This window comes from Brienomyrus brachyistius, chromosome 4 (genome assembly GCF_023856365.1).
Source record: "Brienomyrus brachyistius isolate T26 chromosome 4, BBRACH_0.4, whole genome shotgun sequence".
Classification (NCBI taxonomy): Eukaryota; Metazoa; Chordata; class Actinopteri; order Osteoglossiformes; family Mormyridae; genus Brienomyrus; species Brienomyrus brachyistius.
Window position 1 is genome coordinate 15,331,830 of NC_064536.1, and position 19,600 is coordinate 15,351,429.

Genomic DNA, 19,600 nt, shown 5'->3' on the forward strand with positions numbered 1-19,600 from the left:
TGACAGGAACAAAGCCTTTCGGGGAAACATCTGACGATAACTTCTGTCTGAAAATCTGAACAGTGACTGATGCTTCTCAGAAAGGAACGTCTTTGTGTCACAAGACCACGCGGAGGAGCGGATGGGGAACAAAGGGTTTTTATTCGTGAAAAAGACAAATCCGGATAGGCTAAGTAGCAGTGGCGGACTCAGGCTGGTTGGAGGGCAGGGGTGAAAAAATAAAAAGGCCACCTATTACATGACATGTGCCCGCCCCCCGAATTCATGTAGCATGGTATGCTGTGCTTGGTGAAGTAGTCCCTGATTAAGATTTTTCAAGCAGTGTTTTGTGGACTACAGAGGTAACCTAGATGTCACATTTTTTTACAAATAGGAACATCTAGAGGGTATATTATTCATCTACTTTGATAACATGTACCCTTTTCCATATGATGGGTACCCATAGAGGTCATTTAGACCATTTAATGGCACCTTATAGGGCACTGCATCACATTCTCTCCACTGGAAGGGCTCTCACTAATACACTGCATCACATTCTCTCCACTGGAAGGGCTCTCACTAATACACTGCATCACATTCTCTCCACTGGAAGGGCTCTCACTAATACACTGCATCACATTCTCTCCACTGGAAGGGCTCTCACCAATACACTGCATCACATTCTCTCCACTAGAAGGGCACTTCATAATGCGCCCCTTTTCCATTGGAAGGGTACTTGCCCATTAGTGCTAAGTGAAACTAAGTGTGCTAAATTATGGGAACTTAAATAAGGGAATCAGGAGGGGGTGCTGATATGTGGAAAGGTGACACTGTCCGCAGCCAAGAGGAAGGCCTGCCCCCTGCACTCCAGTGGATCGGAGGATGTGCCCAAACCTGCAAGGTCATTTAGGGGTCATATAAACAGCTCTGCACTTTCATTTCACAAACTCATTAAAACACACAGACACAGCTGGACTGCGAAGGAAACAGGGAGTATGAATGGATCGGTGCTTTCCGCCATGTGATCTGTCACCAGGCCTGGCTGGATGGGGGGGCGGGGGGGGCGGTCAGAGTGTGCCTGACCCACCCAATCTTACGCTTGCTCCCCTCTGCCAAATAGTTAGCCCACTTGCCCCACTAAACAGTTAATCTTATTAAATCTGGTTCACAGATTGATCCATCAAGCCTTACCCTAACTGACATTAATAATCCTGTGACCCTCCCGATCATTCAAAACTGGGACCAGGCCTGTCTCTCATGTGAAGAGTGTAGCCCGTTTTCCTCCAATCAGGATGCGGCTTCAAAGAAAAGACACATGACTGCATATTTGTTTGCTCTGCCACATGCAGGTTTCAAGCAATACAGCACACACAGGGGCAGAGCAACCAGGGGGACCTGTATACCCCCCAGTATTTATTTTGGCTTCAATCACCCCCCACCCTAATAAATAGACCTTTGCATTGAAATTATTAAGCTGTGCCCCCCTCCCCCAAATTTCAAACTCTCTCCTATACCCCTGAGTATACAGCATATTCTGAACAAAACAAACCAAATACAAAAAGAGGAATCATCACCCAGACTGACCACCGCAAGTTTGCTCTGCACTCAAAATAGGCCCCTCCTCCCCAGGGAGGATCAGAACATGCGTCCCGTGTTGAAGATTTTAAGCTTGGTGATATAATTGAAGTATATGAAGGTCAAAGTCACCAGAAGGTTCTTCACCAGGTAAAGCACGGGGCTGAGCAGGCCGAAGGTGGCGGTCAGGCTGACCCGCAGGATGAGGTAGGGCAGGTCCTGCAGCCAGACGCCCATAGCTGACAGGCAGGGGCTCTGCGGAGCCGCCACGACACGTAGGGACGACAGGTAGCTGATGATGTAAATAGGGAAGACCCAGCCGGACAGGTAGACGGGGGGCAAGGCCGCCACCCTCAGCATCTCGGCAGAGTCGAGCCAAAACAGAAAGCCTTGGACGACGATATTGGCACGCAGGTCTGCCGCGCAGAGCCACCCCAGAGGTCCCTCCCAGCAGGCCTCGCTGGCAGCCGCGGAGCTCAGCCGCCCGGTGGCCAGACTGTGGGCAGCCGCCCATTCATTGGCTCCAGGTCCACCTCCAGCCCAGCTCCGGTCTCCAGGGGCGCCGAGCTGGCCTGTCACCGTGGAAACTTGCTCCAGGGGCGTTACCATGGGGCAGAGGAAACAAGTGTCCATCAGCAAATCATCTGTGCGACAAAAAGCAACAGCAGTCAGTGCCAAACAACCAAACATCCTGTTTAAACATCTTGGAAGGTAAAAAATATATATATATTATAAAATATATCAGCTCTGGGCTTGTAGACATGTGTATTGCTGGAATCAGTGACAGTGGCCTGTTGCAGTAACTCTTAATGATTTATGCTTTTAATTATTCATTAAGACTTGTTACATTCTTATTCAGGAAGTGCATAGTAAGCCTAATTTGTTTATTCAGCGTTACGACTGAGGTTTGTGTAATTCTTCTTCCTATGAATTCTTCCATCCAGCTTAGGAGACACCCTGCCACATCACTGTACCCCAAACCCTCTGCCACATCACTGTACCACAAACTCCCTGCCACATCAATGTACCACAAACCCCCTGCCACATCACTTTACCCCAAACTCCCTGCCACATCACTGTACCACAAACCCCCTGCCACATCACTGTACCCCAAACCCCCTGCCACATCACTTTACCCCAAACACCCTGCCACATCACTTTACCCCAAACCCTCTGCCACATCACTGTACCACAAACCCCCTGCCACATCACTTTACCCCAAACACTCTGCCACATCACTGTACCCCAAACCCCCTGCCACATCACTGCACCACAAACCCCTATTTTTGTTATGCTGCTGGACAATAAATAAATAAATTTGAATCTTGTCTTGAAGTTGTTTATCACAAATGCATAAAAATGGAGAGCAACAGTGTGAGACAACAGTAACTCTTAAGAGCTTTAAGTGTATAGAGAACACAATGTGTTTTGATTTCACAGGGTGAATTAAAGGTCAGCTGCTATGAGCAGAATGCATGTGACGCTCCGGATTCAAGAGGAACCCTGACACCGGACAGAAGATTCTGACACATTGAGCAATTCACTGTTTGTTCTGAAAAGGCTCACTGCAGAGGAGAGGGACGCCCAGCTAAGTCGGGGGGGAGCGGTTTGCAGAGGGACGTCCAGCGAGGCTTACCTGACCCCGTGAGCCGGCAGGGCCGAATCCTCTCCACGATATCGACAGCGATCAGGGACAGCAGGACCAGGGATGCCGGGAGCTCACAAAAGCTGTCATACAGTTTGTTAATATGAACCTGCACCTGTTAGGAGTTTGAGAAAAAAAGACATTTATTTGCATTTGTTGTGTATTTATTATTTATGGAGGTGGATGGCAGAGTGACCTCACACATCTCTGGCAGGAAAAGACGCACTAGGCTGTGTGTTTTGCAAAGAAAGATTTCTGTGTCAGCCATGGGTCTGGGCCTGCGTTTGCTTTGTACCCTTTGATACTTACTGACCTGCAATGCAGTAATATGCTGTCTTTGCTCAAGCCAGCTGGGTCACACGGCCAAACGGCTAAACGAGTCACGAGAGTAGCTGGACAGCTCTGGTACAGGCGAGATTTTACCGAAGCGGTTGAGCTTGCGATTGAGCAAGGGGTGTTGAGCCATGATCTGGGAGGCGTCGCCGGGAGACGCCCGGCACCTGCCACCCACAGCGGTTTTTCTGAATGATTGACTCACGTTTTTCAACTGAAAGCTGAAACCAGTGGGTGCTTTCAGTAAACGGACAGAGAGGCATGCAGTGCTGAACACGGATATTTAGGTTTTTGTTTAGAACACATTTCAGTGGTTATTCCTTTTACAAGTTGGCAGTATACTATAAATAGTTTATGCCTTTAGGACCTATAAAGCCTGTGTTTTCATGGAGTGAAATTTCCTTATTGCACCGTCCCTGCGCCCACGCCGGTGAGACACCAGGTGATAAATGATCAAACCCTGCTGATGAGAAGAGGCTGGATAGGGCTTCCATCAAATCTGTTCAGACTATCCCACTGGTGCCTCTCACTGCACTCCTCCAGTGCCACGTTTGCAGTGTTGATTGACAGTGATGGTGCATTTTGTAAGCAGTTTACAGCACCACAATTGGAGGTTTCAACCTGTTAGAGCAGAGGTCTCCATCTCCAGTGCTGGAGAGCTATTATCCAGTAGGTTTCTATCCCACCTGGCTCACGATGAGTCGCAGGATAGAAAAGCTACTGGACAGAAGCCCCCCAGGAGCAGAGCTGGAGACTCCTGTGCTAGAGAAATCTCACCGGATTGGCCGCCTAACTGGACATGGTAAACGTGGACATGAGTGAGCAGATTTTGTAAGAATTTGTGGGCTTTGTTGGTCTGCAATAAAATAATAAAAAGTGACTTGATCCCTGGTCTGTAATAAAAGTGGTTTTCCGTTTTATTCAGGAGGAGGGTGTAAAATTTTCCCTCCAGAACTTTCACTGGCAAACTGCACAACGCACATCGTTTGGGTGGCGCCCTGATGTGGACTGGCATCCTGCCCAAAGTGTCCCCAGCTTGGTAACCAGGGCTAGCTGGGGTGGACTCCAGACTCATTGCGACCTTATACTGGATAAGCAATTGGATGGATGGATGGATGGATGGATGGATGGATGGATGGATGGATGGATGGATGGGGAGAGCAGTGAGGGAATGTTGTCAGCATCATTACCTGGGAGCTGGCGATGAGAAAGGCGAAGCATGGTAGAGTAGACAGGATGACATACGCCAGGGTCACCGGTCTCCTGAAAAGGGAGCATCAGTCCACCTTCAAAAGGTGTAGGAATCATACTGAGAAGATCTCCATTCCATTATGCATGTTAAACCATAATGCCTCCATTTTGGGGCTGGTGGTAGCTCTGCTCTTGAGTCTTGCTTTTTATTTATTTCAATAGGTCTTCTTATCTCTCATTCCCATAACGACCTTGCATTTGTTGTACCTACATTGACTCCTTGACATCTGTGTGCTTCTTATATCTGCCTCAGCTGTATGTCACTTTAAATGTAAATGTAAATAGTTAATCCCACCTTTGAACCAATTAACTATTGTGCCGGACCATATTATTTTGTGTTATTTTTGCTTATTGTGACATAAGTTATCATTCATTTTTCTGGAGGGTAAATAAAACAATTACTAATTTATTCATTTATACTCTGGGAAATTTTGCAGGAAACATTTCAGGCTAGCCATTGAGATCTTTTGGTTGGCCTACACACCACCAGCATCTGGACACGCACCCAAAATCAGGAGCAAACATCGGCCGGCCCCCTCCCCGCCACGCCTACTACACACTCACCAGGTGGTCCTCTCACAGAAAGGTCCTGAGCGGCGGTACAGTAGACACTTTGCAGGAAGCCAGACCAGCAGGGTCACTGAGGCGACGTAGGCGATGGAGGCGGCGACGATCAGCCAATACGCGGTACTGTGGTCTTCGGGTGGCTGCTCCTCACTCTTCAGCTGGGAAACGAGGGAGGCGAAGCGCTCCATCACCACCAGTACAGGTACGCTCAGTCCAGCCAGTTGCAGGACCTCCAACAGCGCCAACTTAACCTTCTTCCCAGACACCATGCTGGCCGTCCGTGCACAAGAGACAAACACAAAAACCTGTTTCTACAAGACGCCCATTTTAGCTCTGCTTCTCTGCAATGCCTGGACCTGCAATCATATTCTCTTCCTGTCCTGCACTCGCCCTACTCCTCTACCACCAGTGGTAGATGTCATATAGTTTTATGGTTACTCTGTTTTTATTGAGTCACAAAAGCTAATTGGGTCTCATAAGGCCGAAGGCTGTTTTTCCTATGACTCTTGGTTCTCCAGCAGGTGTTTCCTGGCTGAATGCAGGGGTCTACCACCGTGCGACATTCTTTTCATCACGGATCAGAGAAAGGGACATGACACGGACGCGTTGCTCTGTGTTGTGCTTTGGAAACTCGATAAGAGAGGCATCCCAACCATAGTAGGATCTGCTGAGGGCAAAGAGTTTGACTGACCCAAAGCATGGGTCACATGACAGTCATATGATGGCTGAATTTTGCCCCTATTCTGTGACAGCTGTAACTATAACTGCAATGCCTGATCCAAGGGCGTTTCTAGCTGTTGAAAAGATCAGTGATCAAGTCAAGTTTACCTGGGGCATGTATTTTTGAAGGACAATTGACATCGGAGCTAAAATACTCGGGGCTATAGCCCATGGTCTGATCCATACAATACTGTACACTATACAAACTACGATATACTCATTTAAATTCGCCACAGTCTTTCCAGAAAACATGACCAGCGTTTTTTGCAGTCAATTTGGGCAAGGGTAGCCAATTCCCGCCACTTTCGGCAGTGGCGTGCTCATCTTGCAGGATGTCGAAACTGCTGACGTGCTGCCCACTCGCTGAGTGGCTAACTTCCCGCCAAGCCTCCTGACCAGCATCTCTGCATGGGAACCCATGCACCACCATGGGTCCCAGGCCATGTGCCTCATTCAGACAGACAACATCATCAGCATTACTACGTTGATGCTTAGGTTCCCTGTGATGTCATTAACACACTCTGATTTTATTGGCCCATCCGACCCCGCAGGTTTACCACCCCGGTCATGACGGTGTATCCCTGCTGGCTAGGACTGTCTACAGGTACCATCAGCATGAGGAGTCAGCAGTATGGGGCGCCTCTTTGAGGTCACTTGTGCAAGCTTCTGACATATACCCACCAGCAGCAGCCCGGGAGGAAACTGTGGTGTGAATTCTCCCTCTGTGAACGCCAAGCGTACAGGCAACACTCTCAAGCTGCAGCAACAATAAGGATTTGTACAGCATTTGTACAACAGGATTTTCACACGGTAGCTAGCTGTAACATTGGCCACACTGCAACCATAGTGACATATATCCCCAAGAGAGTGGCGGATTGCCCCGCCCCCCGGGTAACTCAGAGGCACAAAGGGGATGTAGCCAATGTGCCGTGGCTTGGTGTTGGTAAAGGAAGTGGGCAACTATTGCAACACATCGGGGAAACTATGCAATTCTGCCGGTTTTCAGATTTGTTTAATGAATCAGAGTTGCTGCGACAGCATTTGTATCTGATTTAAATAAACCAAAAAGTAATCAATTACTGCATGCTTTTTATTTAAGAAATCGGTGTCCTTGGTATGATGCAATTTATGTATATTCAACTAAGCCTATTTATTGCACATCGCACACTACGCACTAACAAAATCATGCACATTCCACAGTAAACATCGCACAGTTAGGACCATTACTAATTAAAGACATAAACAGACATAAACACGTAAATGCACATTGATTTACACTATTTACAGAAAGGCGCGGCCCGGTGACTCCTACCGGCCAAGCCCGCCGCGTCACAATGTTGAATATTGCCTGCTTTGCATAAGCATTAAATATGACAACGTTTCATTTGTAAGTATTGCAGCATGCATAACACAAAGCAAAAAGCACAATGATCTGCACCTTTCCACAAGGCATTGACCAGATGCGACAGAAACCCGAAATCATATTAAAATAATCCCTAATAATCAAACTCGCGGAAAATGTAGAACTAGAAGAATTTTGCATAGTTAACCTCAATGTTAATGTGAACAAAACTTCAGTAAACGCAAGTTGGACGCATTAATATTCTTAAAATACATAAATGTTCATCAAGGTTGCAATAAATTGTAATTTGTTCGTTAAACTAATATTATGAACAACACGTGTTTAGTACCAATGCTTTTCATCCATTATACTCAATAGGTGCTCCTCTGTTTCCTTTCATTAGAAGATAATCGACACTTGTTTGACGTGATTTAAACACAGCCACGGCTTTACGGGGAATGAAATTCGGCCCCGGACTTGCATTCCACGCGGTACATTTTGCTGGCCCACATACCCATCGGACCACCGGGAAAATGCCCAGTATGCCAGATGGCCAGTCTAGCCCTGAACACAGCACATTCGGTAAAATGTGAAGTAACATATACGCTTGCAATAGACTACCTAGAAAAAAGTCTCAACGTGCGTGTCTTAAAATAAATTGTAGTTATTTCCCACTAGATGGCAGCACTGAAACGTCCCATTTCACATCAGTTCGTTACGTCAATAGTAACGAAACTATATCAATCTGGCTCTGCTGAAATGCAAATTTTTAAATTCTCGTTGCCTTTCTCACTACTCTCGAGGAAGCAATTTCGCGACCGTCTGAATGCATTATTTATGACTTCGGATTAAACATTGGTAATTGCATTACTTTTTGAGCGTTTAAAAAAACCCGTACACCTGCTTCTGAAAGATAGAGTACCGTAAAGCTAGCCAAAAACACTGATATTCCTGCTCGGCGCATATGAAAACTAATTAGCGGTTGCAGCTTTCGCACTTGGTTGATTATAAAATCAATCTGAAACAAATTTCTAAAAATACCATATACTTATTTTTCCTGTAATATGAGTAAACCGACCACACCGGCTTGTTATAATACATACGTATGTTAATTTTGAGGAAACTGGTAAGGTACATTATGGGATACTCCATCTGTTGCAAAGTTCTATTTTTATACTGTTAAAGGAAAGGAAAATCACTGTTGCATTTCAGTTAATCTCTCCTCACATTCATTATTTAGGTGTCACTTTACCTGAACATAACACGACATGAAAGTAACCTCCTCAGTCCCGTAAAATTCCTCCACACTCAGTCATTGACCAAAAAACTGGCACAAAACGACACCATTCCAAAGGTCTGTATTGGTGTGCTTCGTAGGGAAATAAGAATCCAATACATGGCAGTGTAATCTCTAATAATGTCTAATAATGTAATCTTTCATGTCATTTTCAGTGTTGTTCTATAGTGCAATATATGTACATAGCAGATATATATTTTGTATACCCCTGTATATAGAATAGATAGTACTATATTTAGTCTCTTTCATCTCTTTTTATACAGTTTTTTCTAGCAATGGTTAACTGGAGCAGTTGCAGTAAGCATTTCACTGCAGGTCGTACTATGTATGACGATGCATGTGACAAATAAAATTTGAATTTGGGATTAATATTTTCAATGCATCGATAACTGATTGTCCATTAAATAATGTAATAGCTTACTCTATTAGAGAATGGCTGGTTTGGTGTTTCTATTTGCTTTTGTTAAACGCAAGCTGGCCGTATCCACACGTTCCAGTCTTACGAAGCCTATTTCTTATTATTTTCATGAAAGCTGAGATTGTTTCGCTTATTTTTTCATATATCGAACATTTGTATTTGTCTCTCTTCGTATGCCTGTCAAGTCTCCCTTTTCCTAAAAGTACAAATCAAAGTGTTTGCTGGACACTGATCGTCTGGTACAAGCGACAACCATTCAGTATAAAGGTCATTCTGTTCCCGTTCCTCGTTGTATGATTTAAGACTCGTTTTTTTTGCCTGGATTTTTGCTTGGTAGCCGGTCATTGTCATCATCCGTTTCGCAACCAATTTTCAATGTAACTGCGATGCTGCAATCATCACCGCATACCGCGTATGTTGCACTTGTCTTATTGTGAAATTCACTGACTAAAGACACGGAATACATTTTTCAAGCTTGTATCATTGGCTAAAAAGACACAGTATAATCTCTATTAATCGGCTACAGCTCTGATTAAAAATAAAAGTGTTATTACATATACAGAAAGCTCAGATTCTGCGTCCTGGAATGAAATTAGTTTATTCCAGGACAGAAGACCTAAATCTGAGGTTGCCCTGGAAAATCCTGGACGGGTGGCAGCTCTACATGACATCCATGGCCTAAAAATCATGTAATGCTACAGTACCACCAGCAATTTGTAACTGCAAAACCTGTAAGGAGCTAGACAGCCCCCCAATTTAAAAACTGAGACTGTGATTAATCAGATGCACTGTGACATGTATCTTGACCGTGATTGGTTGGTAAGACCCAAGCTGCCTGCTTGGCAGTTTCTGGTTCACAGTGTGTTACAAGGAGCAAGTTGGGAAGTAGTTTTCTGGAAGAGCTTAACATAATTCTATAGTGTGGAACTGTGAGCAGTATTGACCTGGCCTGCAATTTATGACACCTTCTGGGAAGTGCGATTGAACTGTCTGTCAGGAAACTTGGCTAGCGTGTCAGAGGCAGTCATTCTCTGTGACAGCAATGTGTAACGTGTGTACTATTGACCTATCCATCTTCTGTAAGCACTTATCCAGTTCAGGATTACGGTGAGCCCAGAGACGGCCACAGGAAACACAGTGGGGAAGATGCCAGACCGTTGCAAACCACACAGTCACATATGCAGTAATGGACAATTAGAGGTACGTACTAGTTCATCTGATATCAAGTGTTTGGGCTGTGGGAGGAAAATAGAAGTAAGACACCCACTGAACAGGCGGCAATTTATCAGCTATAGACAGACAGACAGGCAGACAGACAGACAGACAGACAGGCAGAAGGACAGACAGGCAGGCAGACAGACAGATAGATAGATAGATAGATAGATAGATAGATAGATAGATAGATAGATAGATAGATAGATAGATAGATAGATAGATAGATAGATAGATAGATAGATAGATTAGTGACAGTGTTGTTAAGGGTGTAGCAGCATAAATTGTTAAATAAGTAAATAAATAATAGATTGTTTTTTATATGTACAGAGGTGCAAAGATGAAAAGTGCAAATGAAGGATTACACTAGTGAAGAGAAGTGCCTGGTACAGTGGGAAGGTGAGTGATTCAGTGGAGGGTGAGCAGAGGTGTTCATTGTCCTCACAGTCTGGGGAGTGAGGCTGTTTCAAAACCCAGTGCTCCTGGTTCAGATACTCCTGTACCTCCACTCCGACGGCAGGAGGCTGGGGGACGGGTGGTGCGGGTCCATAACGATGCTGGGGGTTCTGCTGATGCAGCATTGGTTGAAGATCTTCAGCCGGCATGGGAGACAGGCACCGATGATCTTCCCAGATGTTCTCACTATCCTCTTCAGCTGTTTCTGTTCAGAGGTTGTGCAGGTTCCAAACCAGAGAGTGATACAGTGGGTCAGAACACTTTCAATGGTGCCCCTGTAGAAGGTGGTGAGGGCCAGAGAGGAATCAGAGCCACTGTTGGGCCTTCTTGACAATGGTCATGGTGTTAGTGGTCGAAGTGAGGTCGTCTGCCAGGGGCAAACCCAGGAACTTGATAGCACTGACCCTCCCCACGGCCGTGCCATCTATGGTCAATGGGGGGTGGTGTTCTGAAGAAGGCTTCCTGAGGTCTATGATCATTTCCTTGGTCTTGTCAACATTCGGGAGGAGGCTGTGGCAGTTGCACCATGCTGCTAGCTGCTCCACCTCCATCCCATATGCTGACTCGTCTCCTTTGCTGATGAGACCCACCACTGTGGTGTCATCCGCAAACTCGATGATGTGGTCGTTGCTGAATCTAGCAGTACGGTTCTGGGTAAGCAGGGTGAACAGCAGGGGGGGGGGGGCTCAGGACACCCTGGGGTGAGCCTGTATTCCCCAAGATGGTGCTGGATCTGTGGCCGCAGACTCTCACTGTCTGCTGCCTTTGTGTCAGGAAGTCCAGGATCCAGTCAGAGGTGCCGGTATCTACCTCCAGTGATTTCAGCTTCTCCGCCAGTTGCTGTGGTATGGTGGTGCTGAAGGCTGAGCTGAAGTCAATGAAGAGCAGTGTGGCAGTGGCAGTGTGACTGGTTTTCCAGATGGGACCGGGTGCGATGGAGGGTGGTGGATGTAGCACCGACTATGGACCGGTTGGTTCTGCATGCAAACTGTAGGGGGTCTTGGTTTGTGGGGAATCAGGCTGTAATGTGTTGCATAACCAGTCGCTCGAAACACTTTGTTACAGTCGGAGTGGGAGCCGCAGGACGGTAGTCGCTCATGAAAGCTGGGTTGTTTTTCTTAGTCAGAGGTATGATGGTTGCGTTCGTAAGGTAGGTGGGAGATGTTAAAGATCACTTTCAGTTGCTCAGCACAGTCTTTGAGAACATAAGCAGGCATGTAATCTGGATCATCATTATTATTATTATTATTATTATTTTTATTTTTATTATTATTAACAAACAGTCAGTAGATGCAGGTATTTGTCAGTGAAGAATGTGCAAAGTGAACATCATTTATAAGTAATCATACCAGTTCATCAATGGACCATTTTAAAAAAAATAAAATCATATAAAACAGTCCCCTCCCCATTAATAAGACATTGCACCAATCAGAAGTTTATAAACATTGATTGACATGTGAATATAAAGTATAATGGTACCTGCCACAAACACATGTTACTTACAAGCAATGTGCAGCCTATTATTAACAAAGGGCTTGTGTTAAGTGCTGGATTAAAGATTCCAGAATGGGTGAATGAGGTGAGGCTTTTAGGATGCGGGGTATAAATGTGCTGCTGTGAAGAGTGTCTAGAGGTCACTCAGCCACTCAGCTACTCAGCCACTCAGCTCGGTGAGAAGTGGGGGCTCTCTGAACTCCTTCACGGGGATCACCTATGTCGAAGCATCAGGTGAGATGATGGGCTGGCTGGGGGGGGGGGGGGTGTTCCTTCAATAGGCAGCCGCGGGTGTGTTTGGAGTTAAAGGATCCTGTCGTTTTAGGGTTTTGATTTGTGGCTGTATTTGCAGAGGTGGAACGTTCAGGTTCGGAAAGTACAAATCCAGACCAAGATTTTGCTTCAGCCGACCAGCCGACGAGTCACAGTCACAGAGTAACCAACTGCTTAATTGAAACAAAATCTTGGTCTGGATTTGTACTTTCTGGACCTGAACTTTCCCCCCCTCTGTGTATTTGTATATTAAGTGAGAATTGTAAATATTCCAGAAAAGTGGGTATATAAAGGTGCTTCGCAACATTTTAAATGGCAAATTTTAAATATTTTCAGACCAATGAATAGATTCCTATTAGACCTCAGTAGCTTTTATGGTTCAGGCTAGACACCAAATAAACATTAAGGCCTGGACACTGATAATTCTGTGTTCTTTCTCACTTTTTCTTTCATATAAACAAAGCCTTGTAATTATGTAACGGTGCTGGCAAGACCTGGCTGTCATGAATTTAGCAGAGAACAGTCGTAAATCTCACGTACTGTAAATAAATCTGTGTAATTCGCTAAAGGGGCTTTGTGGGGTCTAGACACCAAGGCTTTGACCTGCATTCCGCTTTGGTAAGATGCTGGACCTGAGCTGAATGAACGCGATGCTGCCAGTTTGACATCCCTCTGCTGTTGTGCCCTTGATGGCGATATTTCATCTATATATATATATATATATGTGGTATTTTTCTTAATAGAAGTAATGAAGTGAAATGTATATTCTGGGTTCTGCACTTACTTTCATGTTCTTGAGCTCCTCTAATAGTCTTCTTGCCGCTGCTACACTCATTCACCAGCGAGGGACCTCGTCCGCCCCTCTCTTGCAGGTGAGGGACTTCTTTCAAAGGGTAACCTGGATATTTGGGCCACAGCAGAGCAAGCGCCCAGCACATGATCCTGAACCAGAGCCTGGAGGATCCCGACATGGAGGTAACATAGATGGAGGACTCATTTAGCCGGCTGCTGGGCCAGATGAAAGCTCTGTATGACGGGAGCCTTCTGCTTGTGACTAAGCTGCATAAGCACCTAGCTGAGGCTTTCCAGACGGCCTTCGCCATCGATAACTCCCAGAGCCCTACTGCTGCCCCTGATGCCCTGGACACAAGCTTCTTTGAGGGTATCAGCCTCGAGGACATCCTGGAGTCCTTCTTTGACTTCAGCAGGAGCATATACCAAGAGCTTAGCTCGATGGCCAAGCGGGTGTTTGACATGGGGCACGAACCTGTGGAGGGAATGGAGCTGCCAACAGGTACTTTGCACGATGACTTAGCCTCTCAACAAGTTCCTCTTTGACTTGTAAACATACCCGGCCCCTTCCCATGACCTTCCTCTTATTGAGCTATCTGTGCATTCTCTATGTCACGCAAAGCAAAGGGGTAAGCTTAAATCTCAGTTGTGCGAGAGAACAGATGTTTCCTCAAGTATCTGAGTAGCTATTTTGAGTCACAACTGTGACTGTGCACCAACGGAAGATATCAAGGGCTTTAAGAAATTCGGAACAGTGACCCAAGTTTGCAGAATCAAGCTACTATCACTAAACACACATCATTTGAAAATATTTAGTTAGCAAATAAGTGAATCAAAGATATAAGAAGTAAAACTAGTTTAAGCCACCCGCTGAAAACATGTAGAAAGACTTTTAAAGTCTTTGAGAAGTTATTATGTAGAAGAGAGCAATGAGTGGTTGAACCTGAGTCTAGATGCATACTGTATCAGCAAGCCACTGTGGAGCCTCCCCTCCCCAACAGAAACCGCACCGTCCTCCAGCCAACTGCCACAGACTCAGCAGCTGTGCAGAGATCTGCGCAGACAGGCGTCGGAGTGCTGGCGGCTGCGGGCCCCGCTGCGAGGCCTGCCAGAGGCCGTCGTTGAGAGGTAGGTGGGGGAAACCCAGGTGAGACAGAGCGGGAGCATGTTCCCAGTCCGTGGAACTAGTTATGGGTGATACTCAGTCATCAATGGTGCAAAGTCTCACTCCTACACAGAGGAGCTTAAAAAGAATCTCTGGAAAGTTTGTTTGTACTTAATGTACTTCAACCCTTTGTGTTACTGCTATGGTAATTAAACGCTAATTTTAAAAGAAGCAGTAACCTTGAGATGTTGAACAGGGGCACAGTGGGTAGCACCGTGGTCTCAAACCTCTAGGGGTGGGGTTTCGAACCTTCCTCCGCTCCATGTGTGGAGTTTGGATATCTTCCCTGTGTCTGGGGTGGGGGGGCTTCGGTTTCCTCCCGCAGTTTCAAAACATGCAGTTAGATGAATTAGCGTCACTGTAATGCCACTGTGATGGACCAGCTTCTGTCTGAAGAATGAGGCTTGCAGGGGTGGGATCCTAGCTCACTGTGACGGGATAATTGGGGTAATGGGATGGACATCCAGCCATCCCCTCATGTCAGGAAGGGAAAAATCTTTGCCTTTCTTTTGTTGTCAGTGTTCCTACTAGACGCACTTATGCTCAACAAATACAAAAAGGCATGTATGGTCGTATGTGGTTGTTCTTCTGCTGATCTGCTATCTAGCCAACTAACTACCAAACCATAACTTGCTAAAGAACTTCTTTGATAACATAGGCGCCATGCAGTTAATAAGACAAACGCTTTGTGCATCATCAGGCATTATTGCGCCTGTGCCAATGACTGTTCAGCGCACTTCCTGCGGATTTCCAACTTCGGGGAGGCAAGTTATTAGCCAGTTAGCAAAGCCACAGTGGTTCTGTCTATATATTATTATATCAGAGCTGCTATTACTTCTGCATGCATCTTATGCCATTAGAATGAACATACATCCTGAGAGTAGCAGTAAGCTCACGCAATAAAGCGCCATAAAGTGCTTCTTTATCAAATGGCATAATTGACTTGTTAGCTGACGTACGTTAGGCCAGGGTGAATGTCCAATGGCGTCTTCCCATAGATCACAGCAAGTCATACTGGGGATATTTGTTTGTGGTAGATGACTGATGGAATGCCTCTCATCTACTGTGTGGCACAAATTTGTCTGAAAATCGAGAAGGGAGATATTGAGCAGCCCTAACAGCAGAGACTGGGTTTAACGTCCTGGTATGGAAGGTGCATCTTCAGGCTGGAGAGGGGTGCAGTGTGGGCAGGGTAAGAGAGGCCATGTTAGCTTTGGGGTATCTCTGAGCCTTTGTCCCCAGAATGTCCAGACCTTGGAGAGCTGCAGGTGAAGCTGAGTGAGTTCTCCCATCTGCTGGAGCTCTCCCGTCACCACTACCAGGAGGTGTGGCAGATCGTCCAGCGTCACGTGGCCAAAACTCTGGACTGGCTCAGAGACATGGCCGCTGGACTCGGCTGGGTGTCAAGGGGCATCCAGGAACGACACGGCCGAGCCGGAAAACATCTTCCGCGTGACTGCGGTAAGGTGACCCCTGACAGACACTGGGCTGGGACCGCAACCATCTTACAACAAGCAACAGTCAGCTGATGAGGACAGTACAAGGATAAGACCATAGTTGATGGTGGTGATGATGTTGTAATGATGACCATGATGGGGTTATGGTGATGACAGTTAATGATAATGATGAAAACAATGATAATATTGACCTCAGTAGTAAGATTGATCCTGGTCTTGCCCACAAAAGGACTAATATCAGAATGATGATGCTCTTGGAACGATGACTGTAATGTTGACCGGAGAAATGACCACAGTCCTTATGATGTCACTCAGGTGGTCCCCCCCCGTGCAGATGGGTGGTGACGCCTCAAGTGGAGGCACCGTAGTGGGGGTGAACATCCTGAACTCTCCCACGCTCACCGTCATGGTGCCATCAGAGCTGGAACTCCAGGATCCTGCCTTCATTCAAAACATGGTCCAGGAAGCCCTGGCCATGTGCAAGCAAATGGTCAGGTAAGCACCACTAACCTGGTACATCAGGCTAATACTCCGTAAGGGCAAAGGCTGAGAGTGAGCCGAGAAGCCCAAACCTGGTACCCACAGGCTGTCCTGGGCGCGCCTGACCAAAATGTCACCTGCTGGCTCATCACCCTGGTGGTCCCTGGTACCCACGGGCTGTCCTGGGCGCGCCTGACCAAAATGTCACCTGCTGGCTCATCAACCTGGTGGTCCCTGCTACCCACGGGCTGTCCTGGGCGCGCCTGACCAAAATGTCACCTGCTGGCTCATCACCCTGGTGGTCCCTGGTACCCACGGGCTGTCCTGGGCGTGCCTGACCAAAATGTCACCTGCTGGCTCATCACCATAGTGCTCCCTGGGCCAACAGGCACTTAAGCTCCGCTTGATTTAAGATCACAGGCCACGGTCTGCTAACGCAGCATGGGAACTGCTTTGATCTGGAAACCCGTCTCAGACAGCTTAAGCAAGCAGGCTAACAGCACGCCAGTCTGTGGGAGTTCAGTAATAAAATACCTACCAGAAACCTTCTGATTTCTTAGATGGGGCTTTTCTTGATTTGCCTGGCTGCCTCCCACAGTCCAAAGATATGTCAGTAAACAGCCTGTTCAGCTTACTGGGCCCCCTCTGTCCTTCCTTCCAAGCATGAGCTCCAGGTCCACTGCAACCCTGTATTAAATAAGTAGTTATGGGAAATGAATGGATGATTGATCGAAAACAAAAATGAGGAAAGATCATCTGAGGGTAACCAGGGAGAATCTAAGTGTCACAGCTTTTATTATGATCTCAATATTGTCTAATAATTCTTTACCTAGGGGTGACACAGTGGTGCAGTGGTTAATACTGTCGCCTCACACCTTTGAGTGCAGTGGTTAGCACTGTCGCCTCACACCTCTGGGTGTAGCGGTTAGCACTGCTGCCTCACACCTTTGGGTGCAGTGGTTAGCACTGTCGCCTCACACCTCTGGGTGCAGTGGTTAGCACTGTCGCCTCACACCTCTGGGTGTAGCGGTTAGCACTGCCGCCTCACACCTTTGAGTGCAGTGGTTAGCACTGTTGCCTCACACCTTTGGGTGCAGTGGTTAGCACTGTCGCCTCACACCTCTGGGTGTAGCGGTTAGCACTGCCGCCTCACACCTTTGAGTGCAGTGGTTAGCACTGTTGCCTCACACCTTTGGGTGCAATGGTTAGCACTGTCGCCTCACACCTCTGGGTGTAGCGGTTAGCACTGCTGCCTCACACCTTTGGGTGCAATGGTTAGCACTGTCGCCTCACACCTTTGAGTGCAGTGGTTAGCACTGTTGCCTCACACCTTTGGGTGCAATGGTTAGCACTGTCGCCTAACACCTCTGGGTGTAGCGGTTAGCACTGCCGCCTCACACCTTTGAGTGCAGTGGTTAGCACTGTTGCCTCACACCTTTGGGTGCAATGGTTAGCACTGTCGCCTAACACCTCTGGGTGTAGCGGTTAGCACTGCTGCCTCACACCTTTGGGTGCAGTGGTTAGCACTGTCGCCTCACACCTCTGGGTGTAGCGGTTAGCACTGCCGCCTCACACCTTTGAGTGCAGTGGTTAGCACTGTTGCCTCACACCTTTGGGTGCAATGGTTAGCACTGTCGCCTCACACCTTTGAGTGCAGTGGTTAGCACTGTTGCCTCACACCTTTGGGTGCAATGGTTAGCACTGTCGCCTCACACCTCTGGGTGTAGCGGTTAGCACTGCTGCCTCACACCTTTGGGTGCAGTGGTTAGCACTGTCGCCTCACACCTCTGGGTATAGCGGTTAGCACTGCCACCTCACAGCTTTGAGTGCAGTGATTAGCACTGTCGCCTCACACCTATACGTGCAGTGGTTAACTCTGTCGCCACACACCTCAGGGATCTGGGTTTGAGTCTCTGCCAGCGTTCTATGTGTGTGGAGTTTGCATGTTCTCCCCGTATTGGTGTGGGGTTTTCTCTGGGTACTCTGGTTTCCCCCCATGGCCCAAAAACATTCTGGGGCCAATTGGACTGGCCCGAATGTAAATGGTGTGTGAGTCTGCCCCGTAATGGGTTGGTGTTCCCTACCTGTAGCCTTGAGGATAGGCTCTGGATCCCCCCCCCCACCCCCTACCGTGGACCTGGATAGTGGCTTTAGAAAATGAATGAATAGATGGATGGATGGACATCTGTACCCAAAGTAATGGGTATGTCACATTGTCACATATGGGTTAAATGCAGAGGACACATTTCGTTGTTGTGCCCTGTGTGCTGTGGTGTGTCAACAATGACAATTAATCACTAAATTCTAATTCTAAAAATTCTAATCCAAAACTGAATAGCCGTCAGAATAGCTAAAGGTCACTCTTGGATTGTAACATACAACACATATATACTTGTGATAAGACGGCGTCTCTATGCAGACAAGATGACGTCTGATGAAACAATGTCTAATGAAGAAGCTCCGGCTATCCCCAGCTTGTAGCACCACCTAGGGCTTCTGCTGATCTGAGATCAGTTGGTCAGACCTGCTACACCAAAACCTCATAGCTGTGAAATGACCGGCTGCCCAGCTTTAAGTTTGACAAAACCTCAAAACTTGGCATCCTTGATCTTCACAATGAACATTTTCTATATCAGCATGTAAAATAAACTGTTTGACCTTATTTATTGATTTGCAATTAACTGAGTTGATGTCATGTCTAGGGGTGGCATGGTGGTGCAGTGGTTAGCACTGTTGCCTCACACCTCTGGGACCTGGGTTCGAGTCTCCGCCTGGGTCACATGTGTGTGGAGTTTGCATGTTCTCCCCATGTCGTCGTGGGGTTTCCTCTGAGTACTCCGGTTTCCCCCCACAGTCCAAAAATATGCTGAGGCTGAAAATGGATGGTAATATGTGTAATATAGTGGGTAATAATTCTGATTTGCAAATGTATATAGACTCTTACATGATTTTTTTCCATAATTTCTGAGCACCACAAATAAACTGTGAAGAATAAAATCCGAACATTTAATTTTGTACTTGGAATGTTATCCTACAGTAGTTTGAGCTAGTAAAATGTGTTTATTTTTTCCTTAACACAGTCATTACATATGGAAGCCTAATTACGTTATACGATACTAAGTTCACACTAGTAACTGAAGGCGT

The 19,600-nt window shown here is 46.7% G+C and overlaps 2 protein-coding genes across 2 annotated transcripts; one reads left to right on the forward strand and one right to left on the reverse strand.

Annotated features, from left to right (window-relative positions):
• Window positions 1–1,486: 1,486 nt before the first annotated feature.
• Window positions 1,487–5,698, reverse strand: LOC125739812 (transmembrane protein 236-like). Its single transcript, XM_049010271.1, has 4 exons — window positions 5,348–5,698; window positions 4,723–4,795; window positions 3,191–3,314; window positions 1,487–2,198 (listed from the first exon to the last, which is right to left on the reverse strand). The coding sequence occupies exons 1-4, from the start codon at window positions 5,617–5,619 to the stop codon at window positions 1,615–1,617; spliced, it is 1,053 nt and encodes a 350-aa protein (XP_048866228.1). The 5' UTR covers window positions 5,620–5,698; the 3' UTR covers window positions 1,487–1,614.
• Window positions 5,699–13,498: 7,800 nt separating this feature from the next.
• Window positions 13,499–16,652, forward strand: LOC125739813 (clusterin-like). Its single transcript, XM_049010272.1, is given in 7 exon segments — window positions 13,499–13,856; window positions 14,356–14,447; window positions 14,449–14,482; window positions 15,252–15,283; window positions 15,731–15,985; window positions 16,311–16,471; window positions 16,562–16,652. Coding segments are annotated over 7 exon segments (1,023 nt in total).
• Window positions 16,653–19,600: the final 2,948 nt, after the last annotated feature.

Coding starts and splice junctions, on each gene's coding strand:
- LOC125739812 (XM_049010271.1), bottom strand. CDS start 5,619: ATGGTGTCTGGGAAGAAGGTTAAGTTGGCGCTGTTGGAGGTCCTGCAA. Junction 4,796..5,347: donor TTCTGTGAGAGGACCACCTG/GTGAGTGTGTAG, acceptor CTCCCTTTTCAG/GAGACCGGTGACCCTGGCGT. Junction 2,199..3,190: donor CTGCCGGCTCACGGGGTCAG/GTAAGCCTCGCT, acceptor TTTGTCGCACAG/ATGATTTGCTGATGGACACT.